The 12,764-nt window shown below is 37.2% G+C and overlaps 1 protein-coding gene across 1 annotated transcript in view; it reads left to right on the forward strand.

Moving 5' to 3' along the window:
• cfap299 (cilia and flagella associated protein 299) overlaps positions 1-12,764 on the forward strand; it is a 60,520-nt gene that overhangs the window by 39,461 nt on the left and 8,295 nt on the right. The window contains exon 4 of the mRNA XM_053654055.1: positions 11,255-11,397. Within this exon, the coding sequence (XP_053510030.1) occupies positions 11,255-11,397 (143 nt within the window). The remainder of the gene's footprint in view (positions 1-11,254; positions 11,398-12,764) is intronic.

Raw genomic sequence — 12,764 nt, forward strand, 5'->3', positions numbered from 1 at the left:
TGTGCAGATTATAATCATAGTGTCACCTATTGCACATGAACTTTAATGTTATTAGATAGATTTGGCCTTATGGTGGCGCTAGAGGGTGTGAGTGACAGAAGCCCAAATTGGTGAGGAGGTTCTTTTCCCAGTCTGCTATCAGTGCAATCTCATGAGAAGTAACTTCAACAAATCACAATCACAAGATATAGTATTTTATTTTATATGGGTGATGCACAAATTTAATTGGCTTGTATCATCAAGATGGTTTTGCCAATTCATTTGTCAATTTTTTGGATATTTTAAACCCCATTTCTCTCAAGTTCGTCACTGGTGAATTCATTCTCATTAGTTAGCTCTCCCCTATCACACAACAGCTACCAACCAGGGAGGTTGAAGGCTGTATGCATGGTTCAGGAGATATACAGCACTATATCGCCAACATTATGCCAATAGAGGAAGTGGGGTGCAGTTCTACACCCTCTTGCCAAATTTGGTGTTTCTACTCATTTTACACAGTCTTTTGTTCAAGAAGAGGAAGTATCCTAACAAAACCTAAAGGGCTCCAGAACTTTGGTCTGTTTGGACTCGTAACAAGAGTATTATCCATTTAGTTTTTGTTGCACATAGGAAATCTGTCTTTGTGTGGTTGCAAGCCAGCTGCAAATATTGACCCTCAGTTATGTTGTGCATACTTCATAATATGGAAGGTTAGCTAGTATAAACATTCATTACAACACATTTATAATCTGGTGGGTTTGGGGTGTGGTACTATTAGTGCTTAAATATGTTTGGTACTTATCCATAAAGTAAGTGTGTGTGTGTGTGTGTGTGTGTGTGTGTTTGCACAATTTACTGCAGACAATCATGGTTTCTATCAGTGCTTTAAGAAAGGAGAAAGTACTTTTCATTCTTTGTTATGAGCATCACCCTCTTCAGTTAACCCTGTAATCTCCACCATATTATTTAGTTATCCATCATAACATTATTCAGTAACTGTTATGATGCTATCTCTAAGTATTAGTATAGTGAACCTAATAGAAAAAGAATGTAGTTACGAAAGTGAGGAATTTAAGCCAGGACCAGCCAACAGGTCCTGTGAGTGTAAGTGGTTAAAGTTATCTTATTTAAACACTATTGTTCAATACACAGTGGCATATCAGGAACTGGGCTGAACGTATGTACATATGTACACAATATGTACACTGTGTAACTACAAAAGTAGATAACGGATTAGTCACTGGGCGCTGCTCTGTAAACCTACAATCTGCTTTGCAACTTGCCATGTCACCCAGAGTGTATGTAAATAGTTTATTCAATTTTATGTAATAAAATCTAACAACATTTTCAGAAAAATATGTTGGTGTAATTATATATTTTAACATGTGTTGGTGTAAAAACATATGTAACATTAGAGCAGGATCAGAACTTTTGAACGTGTATTGATGCTTGACATGAGAGTGTAGAATGTATGTTTGCTTTTAGGTTCAATAGTAGCTTTTTGCTCAACTTGTTAAGATCACAATGATGTAAACATCCAAGGGTGGAAATTACTCTCCACCCAGTGCTTTGAAGACACGCATCCTCCCCTTTTTCCTGTTTTTTTTTAAACCAATGATTATAGCAAGAGCCTTGAGTATTTAAAAGATAAGTTAAAGATTCCGTTTTTTCATTTTTATCAAATGGTCAGTATCTGAATAGTGGTATGTATTGTATCTGTCACAGATTAAGGGAATGATACACATCATTTCTGATTGGATTCAGGAAAGCTCTTACAATTTAAATGCATTTTCCAGTGCAAGGCTATAAATGTGATTGCATTTAAATAATGCCTGTACATTAGTCTGTGATTACTATAATTATATAGTACTAAAACTGTGCCATAGCTTGTAATAATCTTGGCTCATAGGCAAATTTACTGTACCTGACCACTGGTCCACATGGCTACAAGACCAGCATTCCCTAAAATGAATCTGTGTGGGCAGATTAAAAGCATTCATTGACTACAGTAAACAACACCATTTTGAAACCTGTCATCACATTGTGTAATTTACAGAGGAGAACATCAAAGATGGGGCCAAATCACATAGCTTGATCTGGCATGGGTTTTTATGTTTATAACGTGGGTGCGGTTATGTAGTGTAGGATATTTTTTTTGTAATGAATGTAAATGTAAAGATGGTAATAAAGAGAGAGGAAAAGCCAGAGGATTTAGGAAGAACTTTCAAGATTTCTCTTTTGTGGCATGGAAAAATCTGTCTGACTGAGTAGCCATGCAGTCAGATAAATTGTGGGGAAATGGTGGAATTAGATAAATCTCTTTAGAGTAATAGAAGCAAAAGCTGGCCAGTCTTGTACAGTACTAAAAACGTGGGAGAGAATACAATTGCTTGTTAAGGGTTTTTGGTTTTTGAATGGTGTTCTCACAGAGATACAGCAGAAACACAACACCCTCCACCACCACCTCCACCACCTCACCCTTATTGTGAATGCAGTGTGCACCTGTGCGGCCTTCTTTTGACATCTTTTGTGACATTTTGCAATCGCACTCCTTTTGATCAAAGTGGCGCTGAATTGTCTCCAGCAAAGATATTAGATCTCACGAGATAGACTTTGGTGTTTCTTTCTGCAGCTTGTCAGCATCTCAGAGAACAATGAGCCGACCACTGTTATACAAGATGGATGAAATGGTCGCGGAATCTATGCCATGTAAACATACAAGGGTGCTTAAGATCTGCTTGCTTTCTTTCTCTCTTTCCCTCTCTCTCTTTCTTTTTCTCTCTCTCTGATGTGCTGGACCACCTGGCAGTGCTGGCTCTCAGTGTGAACCAATGAGCATGTTCAAACTCAGCTCAGCTCCAGATAAAATGCAGGGCTAATTACACAGCAGCCTGAGTAGCCCTGGCTACTTCCATCGGTCACTGAGCTAAAGCCTTTAGCACCATTCCAAGCAAATGGATGAAGAATAGATCTCAAAGCCTGAGTCAGTAGGGCAGAAGAAAAGAGAAGATTGTCCCAAAATTCCAGTGTTCACAGGGGCAGGAATGTTATCACAGCACATTTGGGACTGTCCCTCCTAATTACAGGAGGCTTGGTTTGTTCAGGCCAGAGGCACTGTGTAATTATCATGATTGCAATGCATTAGGATATATTAAATAGCTTTTTTTAAACAGGACGTAGGATTACAAAGTGTATATTTGAAAATTCATGCCATTCTAATGACCTTGAGACATTAGCCATAATAATTCAGTATTATGGTAATTATCCAACATATCAGGTTTTATTTTGAATTAATGCAACTATATTTTCTTAGAGGTTTGGCTAAGATAATCACTTCACAGCTTTCACAGCTCACATATATGTTCTGACAGCTTAAGTGTAACAAGAAAACGTCAAAGCAATACGAAATGGTGCAGACTATGCACACATTTCTACCATATCTCTTTGGCTAGCTAAAATAAATTAAACTGCCTCTGTTTATTGCCATTGGTAGAAAACCTGTTCTTAGTTGCACAGCTCATTCTTTTTCTCACTCTCTCTATCTCTCTCTCCTCTCTCTCGCTCTGTCTGTGGGTGAGAATAATGAAAGGAATGTCAAAGGGAGTCACCCGATGTGCCGTCCAGCTGCAGCAAACCCCAAGCTGCACTTTTTAAGTTAGCGAGGCACCCATTCTTTGAGACTTTTTTATTACTCTCAATGAATACCTATGTGCCACATTTATTTGCCCCTTACTCAATTTAAAACATCCCTCTTAAATAACAGGAAGGGAGTACACTGCAAAATAAAGTTGGATGTGGCAGACCTTTTATGTCTGACCAAGGAATTTGAGAAGGTTGATTTTCACATAAACCTTCCTTATTCATTCAGGCTGGTTGTTGTGGGTGGTTGTAACCATAGGATGTTATGTTTTAGTAGCAAGTGATTCACTTGTCGTGAGATATCGTTAATGCTGGATTTAACTGTGGTAAGAACTTCATTTTCAACTCTTCATTTTTAAAAATGTTGCAATCACTCAACAGATGTTCCAGACTAAAAACAAAAAGCAAATCCTGAAGTGTCATTCTTAACTGCTGCCTTTATTTTATTAAAGAAAACAAAGTTGTATTTAACTACAACTCCAGGTTGGATTTCTTGGCTGTAAATCAGCGAGAGTGCTGGTCCGAATCATCCTACGCAAAATCAAGGCAGGCAATAATGAATAAATCTAACTTTTACGGCACACAATCGCCTTCACAAGCCTTCCCATCTTGATAAAATGCTCTTGACAAATCCCAGGGCTCAGGTGCTGCTCAAGTGCACCTGCAGAAGCAAGGATGTAGTTCATGTAGGCTTTCAGCCTTCTGGTAATCTCCTAGATGGGAATAAAAAGTCTCTGCCCCTTGCATCTGATAAATCTGGTGTGAAATAAATTGTTTTTCAAGTGAGTAACTACAACATCAAAGAGAGCATACTTTGACTTCATATTTGTGAGCTCATGTTGGTTTAAGGAGGATACAATGATACAAGTTTACATCAGTGATTAGAAATGCTATTGTAATGAGCTTTTTTAATGAATGATAACTCATACACTTAGGATAATATCTGGTTAAAATGACAAGTTTAAAACTCTGATGATTCCCAGTGACCTTCACCTTTACACACTCCGGTTGGTGAGAAGTTGAAGTTTTTTCATGCTTTGACATGGAACAGTTCTACATGTTTTATTCAGGCCTGGTTAACCTCAGCTTTGCTTTGCTTTGCATTACTCTCCTGTGCAGACAGTGAACTCTTCTAATAATGACAATGTCATTTCCTTCATTTGCTCAAAAGTCTAGTTTCATATCAGGAAGTCCAACTCAATTGTGGAAACTTGGGATGCCCCGTCATAGTAGGGTATGTAAAGTTAAACATTGTAGCCAGGAAAGCTTTTCGAGTCTTTGTGAACTGAAATGCAAGTGGTGAAGATACACAGTTGAGCCTGGCGAACACAGAAGACACGAAGACACAGCTACTTTGTGCTTTGTGTTACTCTATGTGCTATGTGTGGCAATCCCATCTACTACTACTGCTTGATCTACTGCTACTGCAACAGTACTGCTTGGTTTGTTTTCCTAGTATAGTGTAAAAATCTACAGTGACTCAGAAGCATAAAAAAGTTATGACATGGAAAAAAGGTCAAATGGATGAGCCTGCAATCCATGTATGTCATTCTTTGGAAAAGTCTCTAGCAGCTTCACAAATATGGAAGTCCCTTTGTCTCCCAATAGCTGAGGTACTTTGCACATGTCTGAGCTAAACTTAAAATTTTCTTTCCCATAAGTAATTTGCAAGCCAAAAGTATGTGGAAAAAGGAAAGCCATGTCTATGTTTGGTTGAATCAGTGTAGGAAATCTAGGCTTGACTGATTTGTGTTTTTGTCATTGGTGCCAAAGGTTTTGACCCTGTAATTCTTGATATAATTCAGTAATATATGTTTTTATAGGTTTTTCTATATGTATTTCAAGACCTTTTATTTTCCTCCAGGCAGAAGCTATTTTGTCTTTCTACAGGAAAAGTATATCCTGCTTTCCCACCTGACACAGTGTCAAAATTAACAAAAAGCGACTAATCTCTTATTTTTGCATGATTTCAATTGCTGTTTCATTGAACTTTATATATATAATATTGACTGGGGAACAAATAGCTTAATTTAGCATTTCTAGAGAAAGATGCCATTAGACAACAGAAGAAGGCACAGAAGAATTGCTGCATATTTATACCTGCATAAAGAAATCCAGATTATTTGAATATGCTGTTTGGAAACTCTGCAAGCTCTACATGTTTCAACCCCCTTTCACTGTTAAACTGGTGTTGCTTGGCCAATACTTGCACGCTGGAACATGATAGGCTTGTATAATTTATAATGCTCAAAATTAACTCACATTTTCCAACAAGGTTTTCACCCATGTGTTTCTTAAAAGAATGTGGCAAGCATTTCAGTGATCATTTTCACACTTTGATCAGTCTGCACACGCATGTTTAATATTTAGACATTTTTATTCTTTTTAGTTTAAGGTGACTTTATAGTGAATAGATATTAATAGTATGTAGAAAAAGCCTACCTTAATCTATAACTGTAGCAAATCCATTTCTTCTCTATACACTGGGCCAGATATTCAGGCTTACTCTGTTAGTGAGGTTTGATGATAAATCCTAATGCTGTTGTAAAAAAAAATAATAATAATTAAAAAGAAGAAGACAAAAAGCAAACTATTAAAAGGTGATTTGAGTTTTTTACCTACTTTTCCTGATCACCCAAGGTTGTTAGAATCTAAGGGGTCTTACTTGTGAAATGACAAGTCTATGCATCAGGTGAATGGCAAAAGTACTTCTGCTCTGGCAATAGATTCTCACCCTCCTCTTTTTTTTCTTCCTCCTCCTCATTACGGATTGAGACAACAGCAGAAGTCTTATTAGTTTGTCCATCCCACAGGGCACCCACCTCATGGGGCCTCACAAAGCCAGCTGCTTCTTGGTCAGGGATAATGATCAAATGGATGAGTAGCTATTGGCATTTGTAGTCACCTATCACCAGCATGCATTTAAACTAGTTTTATTTACAGAAAACCCAGCACTGAGTGCACTTAGCATGGAATACGATGTTGCAACAATCTTTTATGGTGCAGCAGATCTGAAGTGACTTCATTTCTTTCCATTATTTCCATATGGCAGAATGTGGAGCTGCTCTTTCCTTTACTCCCAATGCACTGTGGTTTTAAGATCTGTTAGCAACATACAGGTTTTTACAGGGCTGTCCTTATGCTTTCCTGATTAAGCTGGAAGGAAGAGACATTATCCAGAACTGTAATGGAAGCAATCTAAGAAAAAAATTAAGATAAGAAGAGGTTTGTGTAGGTTTCAGGTTTAAATCTTAAACCTTGAAAAATGAAACAAAAAACTGGAGAACATTTCTGATTTTCAGTGCCTTTTAATTTGATGTATGTGGGTTCGCAAAACCACTTATTTTGTGGTTTTAGCTCTGCTGGCAACTTCTGCAAAACAACAAGGACCAACACAGTCCAGCTCTGAGCTGTATGCCAGGCTGATTGACCAACACAGCTACAGCTACAGTACAGTTGTTCTGTCACATCTCACGTTTGATTATTGGACATTTGGCATGTGGACAAGGGATAAGAGGACACCTGGCCTTGTTTTGTTTGCTTCCCTGCACAAACACCTAAGCCACAGAGATGCTGAACACATGGGTAAACAAATCTTCTAATCCCCTCTCTCCTCCCATTTTTTTGCTCTTCTCTTCTTTTTCTTGCATCTTTGTAACACATGCTGGGCTACTGGTGACCACACAGCACAACACAACCCCTAAATCTGCAGTTTGCCAAAAAATCCAACCATAGTTCCACAACCTGTTTCAAATTTGATTTCCATAGATAACAAGTCTTGTTTTGTTTACTCTCTATGCATTCTTTCTTTCATTGTTTCTTAAGCGGTGTTTGATCACACAATGCTAAGAAGTACCTAAAGTAAAGTAAATACAGATTGAAACAGCTAACCACCCAGCCATGCAAGCAGCTTCTTGGTACAGCTAAAGTCATATTTTTTTTTTCACATTTTTTACCTTGTGCCAAGACATCTGTCTTGGGACACACCCTATGATTATAAGTGAAAGGAAGCAGCATCTTTTGATTATTTTCCTCCATACTGCACACACATGCAGAGGTCCGTCAAAGCCATTAAAGTAAGATAAAAAACATTTGCCAGGTCTGATTAATTTGATGCAGATTAAGAGAACTGCAAGAGGACACTGGTAATAATTCACTGACCGATTGAAGAGCTAAAACTATAGCACAAGTAAAAAAAATGCAGGCACCTGCAAAACTAACCACGGCTTTTAACTTATTATCACATGGAGTTTTTACAGTCCTGGAAAAGTGTTAAAATGCATACAGAAGAAATTTATTGCACAAAAAGTACTACATCATTCTATTGCAACACTCCCATAGGCTACATAAAACACAAAGGAAATATACTGTAAGCAGAATGAAAATGATATAGTCCTCACTGTGAGCTAGCAATATATTTAATAGAAGATCTTCAGTATTAAGCTATGTATAAGGGTCCATTGCTAGTCCTGCAATGCCTGCCATCACTGTCAGCTTTAATTAATTAGCTTCACAGTGCTTTGTTTGCAGTGTTTTTGAAGTTTTTGCCCAATAAATGTGGCAAATATTCACTTGAATTGAATTGTAAAAAAAATAATGAGTTTAGGACATCTGAAGAATTTCAAATTCAGTAAGCTTCAATGGTGGGTATGTGGTGCATTAAGTAAGCAAAGACCAGAGCTTTAGTGGAACTAATGTTGATGCAGTGTGGAAACATGTTGTGGACTTTTTTCCACTTTTTTTTATATCTCAGTTCTTTGATAATAATAAGGTACCTGACTGAACATCCTGTCATTTGGCAAGATATCAAATTTTAATAGTGGACACCTGTTAAATTTGTACAATGCATCATTATAATGCAGAATTCATAGAACCTAACAGTCACATTTAACCTATAACTGTTGTCATTTCTTTTTTCTTACTTTCCAACAAGTACTAATGTGTCATAACGTGTTTTCAATTGATCATTATGCTAACCTTAATTGAAATTCTACAATAAAGTTGAGTATCAGTTTTGCATCCTAAGCAAGTGGAATTCTGTTTGATCCCAACAGAAGCAGCACACCTCAGCACATCTGGTTTCACTGCTGCATCTATTACACAAGTCCTACTGTGTGAAGTCACTTCCAAGTCAAATAAGCCCCCCCCCCCTTTCCAAAAGGAACACCTAAAGAGGGACAAGGAGTGAGCCTGCCAAAAATGGAATAGGACCTCAAACATTCCTGTCATCCAGGCCATGTTTTCATTACCCCAACAAATTTACACAGTTGTTAGTGATGGCCTGGGATTCCTCCTAAAGCACAGCCCACCAATAATAAACAGAGAGCAGCTGACACCCTCAGACACCTGCACAAGCCTTCCTGACACTGTATGATTGTTCCTATTGCGAGGTGGTGGGATAGAAGGGGATTATACCAGCAGGCCTGAATGTTGCTGTGAAAGAACACTTCTGCACTGCTGTCTTGTTCCACCCTGATGCTCACCTCAGAGATAAAATGAGTCCATGGAAATTCCCTACACAGAGAAAGGCGCTTGCCATTCAGTCATTTTTCATTGCTCTGCCCAGAGTTTCTGAGGGGTGGATGTTAAAGGTTTTCAATGCTTTGCCAAAAACAAAGGCTGGGAACCTCCTTATCCAGAAGAGTCCATAGCCACTGGATATTTAATAAGTACAGTGGTCCATTTGTAATCATGCTTTATAGCCATCTTTGCTTTGGAGTTAAAAAAATCTATGAAACCTAACAATACATGATAATTTTGCTGGTGTCAATCTGTCTGTGCTTTGTTAAAACATATCAGCCAAATAATCATGAAATATTTGATATTGATAGTAACACTTATCAGAAAATAATGCATGCAGTGATAATGCATGTGTGTTATTAGGAAGCAGTTATGGTCAATCTCTTGTTGCACCCTGCCCAATACAGTATGATTCATCCATATCTTTTGTCCATAAAATGTTCAAGCTTTTAGAAAGACGATGCTTTCTGGAATTAATTCCATAGCTACAAATATAGTAGGTACAACTTGAACAGAGTCCGTTTATATTGAGCTTGATTCATTTGGTCTTGTATGAAAGCTGTTTTCAAACCTGGGTGTGGTCACAGGTTCCAATTTCAAGCTTCACAACTGCACTGAAAGGCATGTGATCTTCAGCAGATAATATTAAGAGCCTTCTACATAAATCTAGTACACAAAGCATTAAAAATTCAAGTGACTACAATCCCTACAACAAGGGATTATTTCTGTAAAGGCTTTAAGCTAGCAACCTCAGTTGAAAGTTCAGTTCATCCAAACCACTGATAAGGTTTGAGGAAAAGTTAAAAAAAAATTAAAAAACACTAAATAAATTGTACATTAGTTAAATAATATTTCTAAGAATATAGCATGGCTGTGCTTGTTATTTTTTATATTGCAAAGATTCTGCATATAGCATAAGTGGTATATTAGCTGTCTAATTTGTTTGTAATTCTGAAAGAATTTGTTTAAGTGAAAACAAAGCTGCAATGATGACTCCTTTTCCCCAAATATTCTAAGCCTAGAATTGATCCAGGGCACAGTATTCAGGCCAAACACATAAACAGCCTTACAGTTATTTACTTCTAAAAGAAAGATCTTAGTTTTACTGTAGCAAATACTAGTACAAAAATCTCTTCAAGTCCTTCTAAAGGGAGAACACCTGTTCTCCGAAACTACATGGTGGAACTAGGCAGTTCCTTTGAGCTATGCTTTTGTTTTATTACTTTGACTCGAGTTATGAGGGTGATGGTAGCTGTGGGCCGAAGGGTTTTGATTCACTTTTCTGAAATCGTAAGACGATCCACTTGCCTTGTTCTTCCCACTGTATTTCTTATCCCCCGTCTGATAATTTCTTTTCAAGGGAGTGCAGAAGCCACAGATAAGGTAGATCGCCGGCCTCTGGGCAGCTGTGAACCTGATAGCATCTGTTTAAAGTATATAAAGAGGAGCTCATTTCTTTTTTTAAGTCTGCGGTACCAGTTATCTTACTTTTATCCCACACATGTAAGGAAATCACACAGATGGCCAGAGTTCAGACAGAAATACAAATGTGATATCAGTGACTGGAGTGTTGTTGGGTGGAGGGGAGGATTCACAGGAGAAGTGTAACCCTCTCACATTGAGGTAAACAGACAAGCCAAAACAAAGCTCCTATTCACAGCATATGTTATTGGAAGTCATTCTTTCATCATTATCATCTAGACAAAATAACCACTGAATGTTTTTAAACTGCTGAATGCATTGTGTCTACCCTCTATTTTAAAAGGATTATCTTTGATATCAAATTTGCTTAAAACCTTTGCTGTTTCATCTTTTGCTGTCATCTTCTTCAGAATTTTTATTCTAACTCTGAACCAAGTCCTGCTTTATTCCTTTTCAAATAATTTATTAATATTTCTGGCAAGAGTTTTAAGAATATTCTTCCTGATTGACATCACACCATCATTTTTTTGTTGTTGTTACTGAAAGTGGACTGGCTTATGAGATGATTTGTGTTGTGCATATTCGTTGATTGTATATTTGTGACAGATACTTTTCAGCTCCACTGCTTTGCTAGTTCATCAGCTTTTGTCATATTCTGCTCAATATTATTTATTTATGTGCTTTTTTCTTGCAGTCCATAATTTTCATAAGGGACCGCAGTGCTTGTGGACAGGAAATATCTGGGTATATAGACTATGCCCACAGACTCAAATGTGAAGACTTTGAACCATATTTCAGTGGGAAAAAAAGACTTTTGCCACAACCAACTGACTTAAGGTAAGCCTAATTGTATTGTTACTTGCTTAAATTAACCTTTGGTAGCTACTATTTATTAGTAATGGTTATGGTTAAACCTTCAAATATATAACCTAAGAAACATCAGCACTTCAACACATAACACTAAAGTAGATTCTATACAGGAATCGTAGAAAGTATAGACTTCTCTGGAATGTTTCCTGATGGGGTGTGTCTTTAAGATGAGAATATGATTGACTAAGCAATCAATAATGTATTCTTCCAATTTGTAGATTATTAGATATTCAGAGCTGAATTTCTCAAAGAACAGAAGACACATAAGAAATCTGTCAGGTAGTTGTTCATTTTGCATTTAAGTGTGCAACATGGAGCTGCAATTCCATTAAAAGCTGCAACTGACATGTTAACAAAGCAACAATCAACATTTGAATTGAGGTTTTCTCAATTCTGTGCAAATGAGGTATAATGTGGTAAAGCATCAAAGCCAAACAATTGGTTCTAGTGAATTCCTTGGAACAAGCCAATGGCATGGGTATTCCATTCAATTCAGTTTTTATAGCGCTTTTAACAATGGTCATTGTCACAAAACAGCTTTACAGAAATATCTAATATCAGGATGTAAGTTTTAACTTTATAAATGTATCCATAATGAGCAAGCCAGAGGCGATGATGGCAAGGAAAACCTCCCTGAGATGACATGAGGAAGAAACCTTGAGAGGCACCAGATTCAAAAGAAAGCCCATCATCATCTGGATGACTTCAGAGTGTGCAATTATAAATAATTCCCTTCTATAAGTGTGTACTGCATGGTCAAAAAGTGCAATTGTATGACCCAGAAATTCATTATGGTTTTCACATGAAGTCTGTTTTGTTGAAGTTATCAACTGATGGAGTGCAAAACTGTTCGTGGTAATTGCAGTCCAAAGCCATCTATTCTATATACAGTACGTCATTAGAATACATCAATCTATTACTCCAGAATCCTCTAGTTTCGCAACTTTAGTTCCTCCCTGTGTTCACCCCTACAGTTGTGCGACAACAGTTGTGGATGTACACCCACAAGACACAAACTTAATGCTAATTATTCTTGTGTTCAACTTATTTGGCAGTTTTCTAGTAGTCCATGATAAGGGAAATATATGAAAAAAAGCTTAATATTAGTAGCTTCAGTTGAAATTTGTTAATACACTTGACACTAGACGGTTTATAAATGACATTATTATAAGTTGATAGATATTATCACAAATACACAAAACACAGATTTAAGCTGTGCAAGGTTTGCAAAATGGAAAACGTTGCTTGGTTACACAATACACAATAAACAAACACCTATCATAAATAATAAAAACAGGTTCACAAATCAAAAACAGACATAGTCATAGGGTGAA

The sequence above is a fragment of the Ictalurus furcatus genome, chromosome 22 (genome assembly GCF_023375685.1).
Source record: "Ictalurus furcatus strain D&B chromosome 22, Billie_1.0, whole genome shotgun sequence".
NCBI lineage: Eukaryota > Metazoa > Chordata > Actinopteri > Siluriformes > Ictaluridae > Ictalurus > Ictalurus furcatus.